Source organism: Corythoichthys intestinalis, chromosome 7, assembly GCF_030265065.1.
Source record: "Corythoichthys intestinalis isolate RoL2023-P3 chromosome 7, ASM3026506v1, whole genome shotgun sequence".
Classification (NCBI taxonomy): Eukaryota; Metazoa; Chordata; class Actinopteri; order Syngnathiformes; family Syngnathidae; genus Corythoichthys; species Corythoichthys intestinalis.
The window spans coordinates 23,443,776-23,458,834 of NC_080401.1; the positions used below are offsets into that span (position 1 = coordinate 23,443,776).

Consider the following 15,059-nt stretch of genomic DNA (forward strand, 5'->3'; position numbering starts at 1 on the left):
GTTGATAAATTCAATAATGGGGACTTTTCAAAGTGATGATGAATGATGAAAAAGATGAGTAGATTTGATTTTTATCTGTTAGGTTCTTATATTACTTGTATGTGAAATATGGAGTTGCTCAGGTGATATAATGCAGTATTGGATAGGACAATGACTGTGCCTAAATTATGTCAAAGGACAAGTTGTTGGGTCAAATGTCAAGTAAATGAATTTCATGTGGCTTAAAAGTTTAAATATTTAGAATTCACTATAATTGATTCTAATTTAGCAAAGGGTTTTATCATTTTTAAACAGGTCAAATAATATTGTCCTCAATAATTTCATTTATATTTGGAATTTTTTAATGAAATAAAACGGGCCATTAATGGATCCTCTGAAGACAGTACATTTTGTCTGCTTTTGAGCTCATTTGGTTGTATCCAACTAATGAATTGTTCAAATGAAAATGGCTTCCATTTACTTGTTGTTCCTCCTGTATACCTTTGAACACAACTGTTTGAAATTTAAGGACCAATTAGATGACTTTGAGTCACAATATTGTGTCAACTATGAATGTTATATTGCTACTTGGTTTTGACTCAAGAAAGCATTATCTTTATTTTCAGAGTAGTAATATATTCAAAATATTCTGACCTATTACCTATTACTATACCCTGACCTTTATTTTATTTTTATTTTTTTGAATTACCTGCAAATGTACTTACCAGGCAGCTTTGGGTTAACTTGCATTGACTGAGTCATCTTTCAGGTGCAGGACCTTTCAGCACAAACTGCTTCAAACAACACCTGGCTGAGAAAACATAGAAAGACATGATGCATGCATTTGTCATCAGTGACAAGGAAGCAAAACTGATGTCATGTTCAAAGCACTCCTCTTAGTTTGATTTATAAAGGGGGTGAAATACTGCCTCAAAGGTAAAGTCTCTTCTTTCTGAAAATCCATTTACAGTGTTATAGGTCTTTACGTAATCATGCTTAGCAAATGTTGAATGTTTTAGCCACACGTTTGTATAAAACGAAACTTTAAAGAGACCAAATTGTAAAGCACATTCCAAAGAAAGTCTATTTCCATAAAGCTGCTTCGTCTTAAGTTGTGAGATTGCCTGACATTAAACTTTGTTAACTTAACTATCAGCCAAGAACCTTTCAACAGTATGACATCAACTAATACAGTATGTCAATCTTCTAAACTCTTGGGGGTTATTTCTACTGTAGGACACAATTGTATTCCGTGTACAGTAGATGCTTGGCATAGGCAAGGTTGTGCATTGCTGTTAACTGTCTAATGCTGAGTGATGACTGATTGTTTTGTACTTACCGTGCCAAGACTAAATGTAGGATTCATGCAGGAAGATTCCAGCTTAGTTTCCTCTCCCTACAAAAGACAGGAAGGCGAAGAGGTTTAGATAGCAGAAAATTACCATTTCAATGTGTGTCTAGCAAAACTCTGGAATAAGTTGGTTTAAATTTTTTTACATTCAAAATTGAAAAAAATATACTATAGCTAGCTAAACTGAACTGTAGTGCATAATTGTTGGGCATACACTTGGAGGACAAGGAAAAAAACAGAACACCTGACTTAATTTACAAAATTCCATATTTAAGTAATACTTGCAGTTTCTCATACAAAAACATGAAACTGAACCTTAAGGCATAGGTGTTATGACACTGTCTCACCCGACTGAATGGTAAAGTGTCTCAAACATTTGACCAAGGGTGCACATGCAGTCATTCATTTAGCCTGAGACACACACATACACCGATGTGTTTCCTATCAGCCTCAGGCACATTCCTCCAACATGCTGTTGAAACACGCTAGTCACCCTTGTATCTGACTGACTAAAGATAAGACACACACGCACACCTGTCAACTCACTCAGTTTATTGTCAAAATTTAAAAACCACAACGCCCACAACAGACAAGCTACTTGAAAGGGGATAATGGACAATTCCAAACAGTGGATTAATTCATAAACAATCCCCAGTGGACAGGGGAAACGAGAATACATAAATTCTGGCAGTCTCTGCACAGTATACTCTTATCAGCTACTGACTGTTTCTACTCAGTGTGTTGGTCTGTTTCTCCTCTTAGTTCAGAGCACAATGAACAAAACGTATGTAAACACACACAGGTTTCAAGGGTGAAGCATGCAGGGAGTGTTTTCTGGTCCCACCAGACAGAAGCAATTAATTACACTTTTTTTCTACCTTTAAACTAATACTTTTGCTATGTTTTTTGTTTTCCCACAAATAAACCAAATTACATATATGCCAAAGCTTTTAAATCACAAACTTGATTAATTTATCCTTCAATTTATTCTTTCACCAGTAATGCTGTGTCAAATTAGGTCAGGTTAAGGTGATTTGTTGGATTATTGCGGGCATAAATTGGTTAAGATTACTTATTTAGTCCATCAAAGCAGAGATGTAATGAAAATAAACCGTTGAACAACCTCAAACAAATTGGAATATGGATGGAAATTCTTTAGTTTGCAAATCAACTTCGGGGTAATGCAAACATTAAGATTAGCCACTGCCCTAAAAACATATAAATTGCACCTGAGCATAAGTCACAGGTCAGCAAAACTATGGAAAAAGTGCATTTTATAGTCCAGAAATTACAGTACCAATGACTTTCTTTTGAGTTGTACATGTTATACAGGTCACCTTAAAGGCAGAAATTATATCATTTTAGCCTAACATTACGAATTCGGAATTTGAACCGGTTATGTAGACATTTGTATCCACTGTACATTGGTATGAAAAAGTATCTGAACCTTTTGGGATTTCTCACACTTCTGCATAAAATCACCATCAAATGTGATCTGATCTTTGTCATAATCCCACAGATGAAAACACAGTGTCTTCCTTCACTAAAACCACCCAAACATTTATAGGCTCTCATATATTTATGAGGATAGCATGCAAACAATGACAGAAGGGGGAAAAATAAGTAAGCGAACCCTCTGCTTAAGGAGACTTAAACAGAAATTGAAACCAATTTTTACCAAACATTTTAAGACAGGTGTGTGCCCAATCACTGATGAGTTGTTTAATGCTGCCCAGCCCACTATAAAACACACACCTGGTAAGAAATGATTTGATGAGAAGCATTGTCTGATGTGCATCATGGCTCGGTCAAAAGAGCTGTCTGAAGACCTGCGATCAAGGATCGTTGATTTATATAAAGCTGGGAAAGGATACAAAACTATCTCTAAAAGTCTGGATGTTCATCAATCGACAGTCAGAGAAATTGTCTACAAATGGAGAGAGTTTGGCACTGTTGCTTCTCTCCCAAGGAGTGGCCGTCCACCAAAGATGACGCCAAGAGTTCAGCGCAGAATACTCAGAGAGGTAGAAAAGAACCATAGTGTCTGCTAAAGACTTCACTGAAATCACTGGCAAAGTCCAATATCTCTGCGCACACATCAACTATATGTAAAACTATGGCCAAGAATGGTGTTCATGGGAGGACTCCATGGAGGAAGCCACTGCTGTCTAAAAAAACATTGTTACTCGTTTAATGTTCGCAAAAGGCACTTGGACACTCCACAGAAGTTTTGACAAAATATTTCGCAGATTGATGAGACCAAAATTGACTTGTTTGAGAGTAACACACAACGTCATGTGTGGAGGAAAAATTGAACAGCTCACAAACATCAACACCCCATCCATCATGATTTGGGGCTGTTTTGCTGCCTCAGGGCATGGACAACTTGCAATCATTAATGGAAGAATGAATTCAAAGGTTTATCAGGATGTTTTGAAGGAAAACCTGAGGCCGTCTGTCAGACAGTTGAAGCTAAAAAGAGGATGGATGCTGCAACAAGACAATGATCCAAAACACAGAAGAAAATCAACTTCAGAATGGTTTCAATAGAACAACATACACGTTCTGGAGTGACCAAGTCAAAGTCCAGACTTGAACCCCATTGGGATGCTGTGGCATGACCTGAAGACAGCGATTCATGCCAGACATCCCAGGAATCTGACTGATCTACAGCAGTTTTGTCGAGAAGAATGGGCCAAGATTAGTCCTGATCGATGTGCCAGATTGATCTGCAGCTACAGGAAGCGTCTGGTTGAAGTTATTGCTGCCAAAAGGGGGGCCACAAAATATTGCATGTGTTGTTTCACTTACTTACCCCCCCCCCCCCCTCTGGCATTGTTTGCACACTGTCCTCATTAAAATACGAAAACCTATAAATGTTTGGGTGGTTTTCGTTAAAGCAGACACTGTCTTTTCATCGGTGTGATTTTGACAAAGATCAGATCACATTTGATGGTGATTTTATGCAGAAATGTGAGAAATTCCAAAAGGTTCAGATACTTTTTCATACCACTGGTATGTAAAAAGCCCAGTCAATTACAATAAAACCCTTCATGTAAAAATGCAATGGTAATTAATTTAATTGCACATTAATCTTTACCATTTCAGACTTTTTCAAATTCCCAACATCAAAGCGTGCACATTTTTTTAGATGTCCTTTGTATTCTCATCAACTTCCTTGAGTGACATTAACTGTATTTGGCATCATTCTTTTCCTATTGTCCCAGACTTTTTACACATATGACTGTTGTTACAGTACACACACTCACACATACAATACACTCCTGTCTGGTTTGAGAAGCAGCAAATTACAGTGTGTATATTGAAGCTGCATTCCTTCTCTCGACACCCTGAGCTGTGAGTATTTGAAACCCAGACACAATTGAAAACCACATTTGCTCAACAGCCAAAATTAAGTCAGCAGAAGCCACTTCTTTCTTGCAGTATTTTAAATATATAGCCAGCACACCAAAAATGTGAACTTTATCTAAATGAAAACACTCATACTCTTTTGAAAAAAGTTAATTGATCACCATTTAGAGAAAGTGGCAAATACCATCTGATCATCTGTGAGCAATATTTTTTCCTTGTTAGGTAATTTCCATGTTATAAAAGAGAAATTACACCACAATGGTGTTATTCATTGCATCAATATTTGTCTCGTTCCAGTCCTATTCTTTATTTACGTTTCTAATACTGGTGAACAGGAATATGACAAAGGGAGTCATATTTCAAATGAGTTTTAAGGTGGTGCCAAGCAGTTTTCTGAGATCACAGCTCACGTGAACTTAAAGGTTTTTTTTTTTTAATTTTTTTTTTTTATTTATTAACACATTCATACAAATTTACAAACAAAAACGGGCTCACATATGTGCAACATTCCAACAAAGTAAAGACAGTACAGTGAACCTCTGCATACAAAGTTAATTTGTTCCAGGACCTTGTTTGTAAGTCGAAATGGTTGTATGTCGAGCAGGATTTTCCCATAAGAATACATTATAATTCCATTAATTCGTTCCACAGCCCGAAAATCTACACTAAATCCTTAATAATGCTGCTGGTACGATTGCAAATAGCGATTACCGGTACACAGAGCAAAACAAATAAATTATGAATAAAAACCAGAATAATAATATATAATACCTGTAATAATGTCACGAATCGGGTTCTAATGTGGCGGATGTGTTTTGCGTAGTGTACCTGAACGCACCGCGTGGCTGACTTGACAGAGTGAGAGAGGGACTTTTTACTTTCACTTAGTTCAGCTGCTGCATACAGTAGTAATAGTAGGAATTTTGTGTTGCACAAGTTCTGAAATAAATGATTAAAAACCTGATAAAGCTGGCAATTTATTGGAGATTTAATCCACAATGGTAATTGTCACCTTAAATTATAGAGACTGGTAAACGGAGGTCGGAGGAGGATTGTCGAGATTCTAGACATTCTACGGCCGTATTGTCGAGCCAGTCATCGGACGCTCCCACCACACTCATATTTTTCTATCATTTCCTTCTTCATTTCAATGGTAAGCCTAATCTTTTTCCTTTTTTCACCACCTGCACTAACATTCTTGGAACCCATGTTGATTTCTCTCACAAGAAAATCTGCCGTGCGTCCGTCTTGCAGGAAAACAAAGAAACTGCGGTGCTTTCCTAAATCGTCGTATATTGAGCATGTCGTCGGATGTAGGAATAAATGGCGAGTCAAATTTTACTTTGGATGTCGCAACAGAGCTCTGGTTTTGCGTATGAAATGGATGTCACAAGGTGTCCACAACATAGCAATTTGGAACTGAGAGTGCAATTCTTTTATTATGTACATTATCTTTCTCCTGATTGCCGATGGTTAGACAAACCTAGGTTGCAGATGGATTGGATCGCAGCTGAGTTTAAGGCCAACTGTTAGTGTTCACGGAGAAAGAGTCCATCGTCCATCTTTGGAAATGTGTGGTTTATTTTGTTGCCGATGCAGACTAAAAATGACGTAATGTCGGTACGATTTTCGATGCGAGGGACACGTTTTTCGATTCATTACATTTAATGCTCCGAAACAAAAAATACAAGGTTTTTTTTTCTTTCTTTTTTTCTTTATTTTGCGAACAAGCAAAAATAACAATTCCATCATACAAACATGCATTTTAGAGCATAATATTTATGTGCTTACTTCTTACTGATCTGAAGATATTTTGAATAAAAGTGCTGAGAACAATCTTTATTGTTTGTAAAGTGAGGCGGTGCACACTGTTGATTGCAGTTACAACGCTGTTAGCAGCTAGGTTTACCACGTGAGCAAAATATCCTATTTGTGTCCCGAGTCCATCTGTGTCACGTACTGAATTAACATTATTTGCAGCATTATCTATAGTCACTGGTATGGAGTGATTTGGCCTGCTTAACTTCATTCATTCACTGAGGTTTTTAATTCACCAATGTAGTGTATGGACTAAGTGTCTCACGATCACTCTGGGCTCAGGCAGCCAATGGCATAAGATCTAAAGTAGCACATTTGGTTGCATTTGATAATATTTAGTGTGTGCACGCGAGTGTTGTCAGGGCATTAAAAAAGTTAACAAACGCCACAAAAGTCACGTCTGCTCATTACTGCCCAACACCAGCATATGACAATCGACTTTCATAAACAGGACGAGTTTGAAGTACAGCGCTCTTAATTTGCCACTCATTGTACAGCAGATCTGTCATTTGAGGAAAAAAAAAGTTTGGAAAAAACATTTTGGGAGCTTTTCATTTGGATCGAATGTTTTTGCATATTGAATCGAAGAGGGCGTATCGAACGGTTCAATATAAAACAAAGTATTGTTGCATCCTTAGTTTTTTACATGCGTGTAACATTACAAACGGCCAGTATGCAGTGATTCCAAAATAAACACCAAAAACTTTCTATAAAGAAAGGAATACGTACTTACGTTTGGTCATGGACGCACACAAAGGAAAGTTCTCTCTCACTGTTCTCTCACTAGGTCTTCCCAGTATACATGTTGCAGAAGTATGTTTATGATGTAACTTGTTTATTTAGTACCTTTGGATAATATTTAGAGTCCAACTGGACGTAAAGAATGGTTATTCGCCGCCATAAAAGCAAGCAAAAGCTGCCATATTTGCTAAAACAACACAACCGTGACAGCCTCAGCCAGCTTGAGTTGCCAGGTTCGATAATTTCCCGCTGTTAAGGTTTGTTTTTTATACTGTTTTAAGCCTATCGCTTTATCTGAAGTTTTGTCGGAAAGGCTCCAATTCTGAACTCCTAAATGTAGTATGCGTGTAACCGGTGTGTCAGCGCCACCCCGCGTTCCACTCCCACCTCTGACCAGGCCGGGACGCAAACCCACACGCCAAAACGCTTCCACTTGGCAGGTAAGGACGCTAACCACTGCGCCAATAAAGCTCAAGCCAACGGCACAGCCGTCAGCGTCCCTACATGAAGGAATCGGCAGGGAGGTTTCCACGCTCCGCTACGGACCTATGTATACCTGTTTCACTCACCCCCGAAACCTTCGCTGCCGATCCTGGTCACGGCACCAATGTAACCGGTGTGTCAGCGCCGCCCCGCGTTCCGCTCCCACCTCTGACCAGGCCGGGACGCGAACCCGCTCGCCACAACACTTCCACTTGGCGGGTAGGGACACTAAACAATAAAGCTCGAGCCAACGGCACAGCCGTCAGCGTCCCTACATGAAGGAATCGGCAGGGAGGTTTCCACTCTCCGCTACGGACCTACGTGTACCTGTTGCACTCACCCCCCGAAATCTTCGCTGCCGATCCGGGTCACGGCACCAATGTAACCGGTGTGTCAGCACCGCCCCGCATTCCACTTCCACCTCTGACCAGGCCGGGACGCGTACCCGCGCGCCACAACGCTTCCACTCGGCAGGTAGGGACACTAACCAATAAAGCTCGGGCCAACGGCACAGCCGTCAGTGTCTCTACATGAAGGAATCGGAAGGGAGGTTTCCACGCTCCGCTACGGACCTATGTGTACCTGTTACATACGGACTACATGTCCCATGATCATCTTGGGTTCACACAGCCAATGGGACGAGACTATGGGGGATCTGATAAGGAAAACCACAGTTTTGTTATATGATATCTAGTGAGATCTGTGCGAGTTGCGGTGCATGAAAGAAAAAAAAAAGTTGACATCACATATACAACAGTAGTCCCGTTTGTGCATCACTGCACAACACCAGTACATGACCATGAACAACGTTATGAAGGCCGCTCACAACCGCTAGAATGAACCCGATCACAGCAACGTTCATGAGAAAATATGATGCGTTCAATGCACAACACTGCCATTTCTGTCCATCAAGCCTAAAAAAAAAACACCAGCTTACAGCAAGTAGGACAATAAATGCCTAATAATATGGTCAAAAAAGAGCACCTCCTATTTGTTACTCATGCTGCACATATTTTACCCGCTTGGCATTGGAATGTATATTTTATGAATGCCCCTCACCAGGATCTCTCTTCGCTGTGACGTCGTTTTCGGGGAATGAAAAGGAGTGGCGTACGGAAATGAGGTCATTCTTGCAAAACATGATCCTGAGACCCAAAGCTTCTGTGAAAATTTGGACTGCCCAGTGCGCTCTTTTTTTTGCACGATTCCATCTCCATGAGGACGTGGGATTTTCACTGCTCACCACATGTTACTACTCTGTCCAAGAGAACGTATTTGACACAAATGAAATAGGGGCAGTCCTTTACACATTTTCAGTTTTATGATTTGATAATAATTACTACAGACCCCAAAATATTGTTATTGTTTTTATTTATGTTCATCTTGAAAATTATTAATTCCTAGTCATTCTCTGCTGTTTTAAATCTGAACACATGCTATCCTAATTGTAATGGCTTATAGAGGTCAGGATCTAAAATTCATTGGAGCAGCACTTAATTCATGTGCAAATTCACGACAGCAGAAGGTTCTTTGACAGAAATGTGTCGTTTCCTGAAGGGAAGACCACTTTTCCCTAAAAAATATCCCACTCATGTACACCCACCCATCCTTTTATGCCCCTGCATGAGACCTGCCATTGTCTCCCAGTAGGAATGAGGGTGGAAGTGGTGGAGTGTTTGGGAGGAGGAAGAGTAGACAGGAAGCCCATCAAGCTGTCCTGAAAGCTGCTTCCTGAAGGCAGCAGGAAAACACTGCTGAGAAGACAAGCAAAAGAGTCAGCACTGAACAAATAGAGGCAGCATGGCCTACACACACACACCACAAAAAGGTCACACGAAGCTCTTCATCACGTACAGTATGTTAACTCAACAGTAAAAACGCTCACCGCTATCCATTTCCAGTGCACATTTAACAACGACAAGGAGTTACTTCTTTTCTGCATACATGATATTTTCTTGTGTGTTTCAACAGTCAGGTTGACTTGAAACATCGTACTCAAGCTGTCCCTTTTCCTTCCAGATTGTCCAGTGAGCACAATCGAGCACATTGTGGCTCGACAAGGAAGCTTTATGCCTCTTTGGTGGGACACTCACACAGTGTTTTGTGAAGGCTCGTTGTTTCCCTTCATACCAGAAGGCCTGTTCCTTCTCTCACAACTGGGTGCAGGTTCATAATGTCGCACAGTCAATCTAATCAAGTTGAGCAGTGTTCAGTGAGAGTGTTTGGGAACCAGCTGTGCAGTTTGACACAAGAACTATTATTTTAAGGGTGTTTCACATGCAAAGATCAGCTAACAGGTTGGATTTAAAAGATACGTGAAAAGTGAACCGCCGCATATTTGAAGAATGACATCTATAACGTTCAAATATTTGCAGATTTTGGGAGGCAACCATCTACCTAATATCTGCTGAAAAACCTTCAATTATTTTTGTAATCAGATAACTCGCATTTCATGCTGAGTGCCACTACGATGGGATGGTGCTCACAACTGGGACAGTCTAAAACCGATTAAATAAAACACATCGGGGTGACAGTGCGATGGTTGTGATGTTTTTAGAAGTGCACAAAGGTAGATGTGCCACACACAGTGGGGCAAAAAAGTATTTAGTCAGCCACCATGTGTGTAAGTTCTTCCACTTAAAAAGATGAGCGAGGCCTGTAATTGTCATTATATGTATACCTCAACATTGAGAGACAGAATGAGGGGGAAAAAATACAGAAAATCACTTTGTCTGATTTTTAAACAATTTATTTGCAAATCATGGTGGAAAATAAGTATGTGGTAACCTACAAACAAGCAAGTTTGCTGGCTCTCTCAGAGCTTTAACTTTTTTAAGAAGTTCCCCTGTCCTCTCCACTTGTTACCTGTATTAGTGGCACATGTTTGAACTAGGGCTGCCAAAATTATCGCGTTAACGGGCAGTAATTAACTTTTTTAATTCATCACGTTAAAATATTTGACGCATTTAACGCACATGCCCCGCTCAAACAGATTAAAATAACAGCACAGTGTAATGTCCACTTGTTACTTGTGTTTTTTTTTGTGTTTTGTCGCCCTCTGCTGGCGCTTGGGTGCGACTGATTTAATGGGTTTCAGCAGCATGAGCATTGTGTAATTATTGACATCAACAATGGCGAGCTACTAGTTTATTTTTTGATTGAAAATTTTACAAATTTTATTCAAACGAAAACATTAAGAGGGGTTTTAATACAAAATTTCTATAACTTAAACGTACTTACGTACTAAAATTTATCTTTTAAGAACTACAAGTCTTTCTATCCATGGATCGCTTTAACAGAATGTTAATCATGTTCATGCCATCTTGTTGATTTATTGTTACAATAAACAAATACAGTACTTATGTACCGTATGTTGAATGTATATATCCGTCTTGTGTCTTATCTTTCCATTCCAACAATAATTTACAGAAAAATATGGCATATTTTATAGATGGTTTGAATTGCGATTAATTACGATTAATTCCCGATTTATTAACTCCCCTGGCTATACATATAATAGTTGTGTATATAAGTGTATTGTGCAGTTTGTTGTATATTGAGTATTGAATATGTGTATTTTTCTGTTGTACTTTCACAATATTAAGACGAGTGTCTTCCCATAAAAGCAAGAAAAGACCAAGCCTTGTAGTTTATGGAAGTGCATTCATTCTTAGCTGGCTCTCGGGCAGTGCAGAAGTGAAACGCACTGTTTTGTTCATGTCATTATGAAAAATCTGATGAGATCAAAGGCAAATCTATGTTGAATCCACTATTTTTTTTTTTTTTTTTTTAACTTCCAGGTGTTCAAAAACTCAGGTTATACATTTAACCCCTTAATGCCAAATGTATCACATTTGATACTTAGAATTTCATGATTTTGAGACTAATTCAGAATTTTGAAAAATCGTTCCTCAAAAAAAATAATGGATGCAAGTCAAGTCATCTGCAGGTTCCATGAGAAAAAAAAACAGGATTTAGCAAGGGTTATAGATATTAGAGCGCTTATTACACACATTTTTTTCTTTTTTACAAATTTGAAAAAAGGGTTTCATTAAGACCTTATTTTTTAAATTTTGTGATTCTCTGACAATTGCTTCATATTGCAGGCATGAAGGGCTTAAAAAAATGATATATTTATTATCGGTTATCGATATCGGTATCGGTTTTGAGGAGCAGGAAGTTATCGGTATCTGTTTCAGAAAATGGGATACCGTGCACCCCAACTGACTAAATACTTTTTTGCCCCACTGTACATTGCGGTGATGACTGATTACAGTTTTCTGATAGCAAACACAATTAAGGTTTTACGTGTTAAGTGATTTGGACTTTTCCCTGGCAAGTCACAGACTACAGAAAAGTTGCTACAGCCATACAAACAGTGCTTTAATAAATTGAGTTCACTGACCATTGTCTCCCATGATCCTTGGAGGATGCTACAAATTTGATGGCAGATAACGACTCACAGTGAGTAGTGAAAATTTCATTACATATACACAGTACGTAAATTCGTAACGTTACATATAATATTGGAATAAAACTACCCCAAATAGTGGTATTCTATTTTTTTTTTTTTTCCTAATGCAGACTTTTCTTGAGAAATTACAGTAATTGCGTCATCGTTGTTCTTCAGTTCCTGTTTTTATCTTGAACAGGCAAGAAAATTAATGGCTGCTCCACCCCAAACAACCCGTTTGTCATTTCATTGTCTCATAACATTTAACAATGCCCTAAAATATGAATCATTCTTGAAAGAAAACAACTTTTGTGACAGACTTAACTGTTAGTGTGAATGATGAAAAAGGTCCCAGTTATAGCTCTGTGTGTGGGCAAAGCAGTGTTGTGGCTTTTGATGCAGTTGCAACCTTCTAAAAAATGTATTACCACAGGAACCAAAGCTGACAAGACATGAATTATTTCTCAGGATAGTAACATTTTGTCTGTTATTTCAAAAACAATGGCTTTTCCTGGCATTCTTTTTCATCCAAAAAGGGCTCACAGTTTGCATCTCAGTAGCAACATTCAGTTATGCAGCTAAAGATGTCCCATGCTTAACGGCAGCAAGCCATTGTGAAGTAAGAAAGCCTTCATAAAATCAGGTTTATCACAATCCCTTCTTTATACTCGCAGTCTTGATCTCAAATATAATCTTTTTACAGCCGGAAAGTCAAATACGAATACCTTGCTGTTGGTTGTTTTCTCTCATTTCCATTTTCACTCCTCACCTCAGCTCTTTGCATTTTCTCACAAGCACACAACAGAAGTCAAACATCTTTGTGTTGACCTAGGTATGTGTTTCATGGAGTTGCCTTTAAAAGACTCAACTCTTCTTCACAACAGTAGCAGCTGCAAGCTCCAGATGTTTTGCATCTTACTACGGAAACGGACCAGCTGGGAGCAGCAGTTTCTACTCAGAAACAACAAAGATACAGTATGGCATTTCCTTCACTTGTGACAATTACAGCACTGCTCTACATCTTTGATTGAGGGGCTGAAGTAATGACAAGGTAGAGGTACAGTGAGAACAAGTACAAACCTTTGTCACTGTAGAGACTTTCAGAAGGGAAAAAAAAGGGACGGGTTTTGTAATTTAATTTCCCAGAATGACTGATTCAGTTAATGTTTAACTGGAATTCTTTGTCACTGTTTGACGTCAGATAATACGATAACTACTTATATTCCTATTCAGTTGTTAAACGAGTTTAAGTTTAGCTTGTTTAGTCCAGTCAAAACAGTCTCCAATCTGGAAGTGATTCCTTTCGACTGTGTTGACCCCCAACAGTTTGCTGCGAACATCAAGGTTTGTGTGCAGACTAAACAAAAGCAGCCAGACAGAAAGCAAAGAGAAATGTTACCTCTCTCATTTAGTTTGACCAATGTGTTGGCTTTCCTTTTGTCAGAGATACTTGGGAATAACCAGACTATGTTTTAAGTCAGTTATAAATGTACGTCAAACTTGCGTTCGAGCTTTATGAAAATATCACGCAGGGGAGAGGAAGAAAATATTTTCAGAAGGTTTTGCTCCAAATAAAACATTCTTAACTTTCTCAGACAAAAATTCAAATATTGTACCACTTTTATGGAGCTTCTGGATTTATTTGATTTTATTTCTATACGGTAGCGTAATGGGAGAATGGGAAACTCAGATTAAATGATGTAGGAAAGAAGGTAACAACTTGACAATGAGAACGCATGAGTTGGCATTAGTTTCTTTGCTGAAGCAGTGTCGACACCAAGTTCAGCCCTCTGTAATGACTTCATAGGGCAGAGACGCTTTTCCATTAACGACACAACATTTCCATGAATAGCCAATGAACAAAAGAGTATTTTCTAGGCAAACTAATCTTGCAAACTGAACTCGTGCTACCCAAACAGACTTTTCGTGAAGTCAATGTTTCATTGGGAATGTTTTCAATGGATGTTATTCCTGCATTCCATCCCAACTGAATGACATGCATTCCCCTTGAGAACTTCATCATTTCCAAAGTAGTAATTCCTCTTCTGTCAGGAGCCTGTGTTTTTTTTCTTGCCATCTTGTCTTCAATTGTGTTCACAATGATCTCACTAACTGCAGTTAAAAATTAAATGGAATGATGACGAGAAAAAGCGAATGCAACATGTGCGGATATTCATCTCTTAAAAATTCTGTCAAGAGTGACATTTAGGTACCGTAATTTTCGCGCTATAAGGCGCACCTGACTATAAGCCGCCGCACACCAAATTTGACACGAAAACCACATTTTTTCATAGATAAGCTGCACTGGACTATAAGCCGCAGCCTTTCTCACTGTATTATGGGATATTTACAAAAGATTTTAAACCGGTAACACTTTACTTGACAGCGGCATCATAAGGCTAAGACAAAATGAACCACCATGAAGCTTTGAACCAATTGGCTGCAAAGCTTAATTGCTTCAAGAAGCTTCATTTGGCCATCACTGTTCCCTTGGACGACACAGTCAACTTCTACTACCACCTGCTGTCAACACTGTTGTCGTCCAACATGCCTCTTAGCATGCATTGCAGCGCTACAGATATAAATAATCAAAATTCATGTTCTGTTCTAATTATTTCTTCAGTTCCTGTTCCAGTTGTTTCAATAATTGCTAGTTATGGTATTTGGTTACACTTTATTTGACAGTGGCGCCATAAGACTGTCATTACACAATCATAATTATGACATGAGACTGTCATGAGCATTAATGAATGTTTATAACAGATGTCATTTAGTGTTAACCGGTAAATTATCTCACTTTTGAATGGTTGTAAAAGAGCCGAGCTGGACATAAATGGAGTTAGTGACATAATTTGCCAGATG

The 15,059-nt window shown here is 38.7% G+C and overlaps 1 protein-coding gene across 3 annotated transcripts in view; it reads right to left on the reverse strand.

The window, feature by feature from the left end:
* Positions 1 to 15,059, reverse strand: part of kank3 (KN motif and ankyrin repeat domains 3) — a 71,265-nt gene that overhangs the window by 27,490 nt on the left and 28,716 nt on the right. For 2 of the 3 annotated variants that reach the window (XM_057841182.1, XM_057841181.1), the window contains exons 2-3: positions 1,319 to 1,375; positions 705 to 790 (exon numbers count right to left, since the gene is read on the reverse strand). In XM_057841182.1, the coding sequence (XP_057697165.1) occupies positions 705 to 741 (37 nt within the window). In that variant the 5' untranslated portion in view covers positions 742 to 790; positions 1,319 to 1,375. The remainder of the gene's footprint in view (positions 1 to 704; positions 791 to 1,318; positions 1,376 to 15,059) is intronic. The other variant, XM_057841183.1, reaches the window with a different exon arrangement.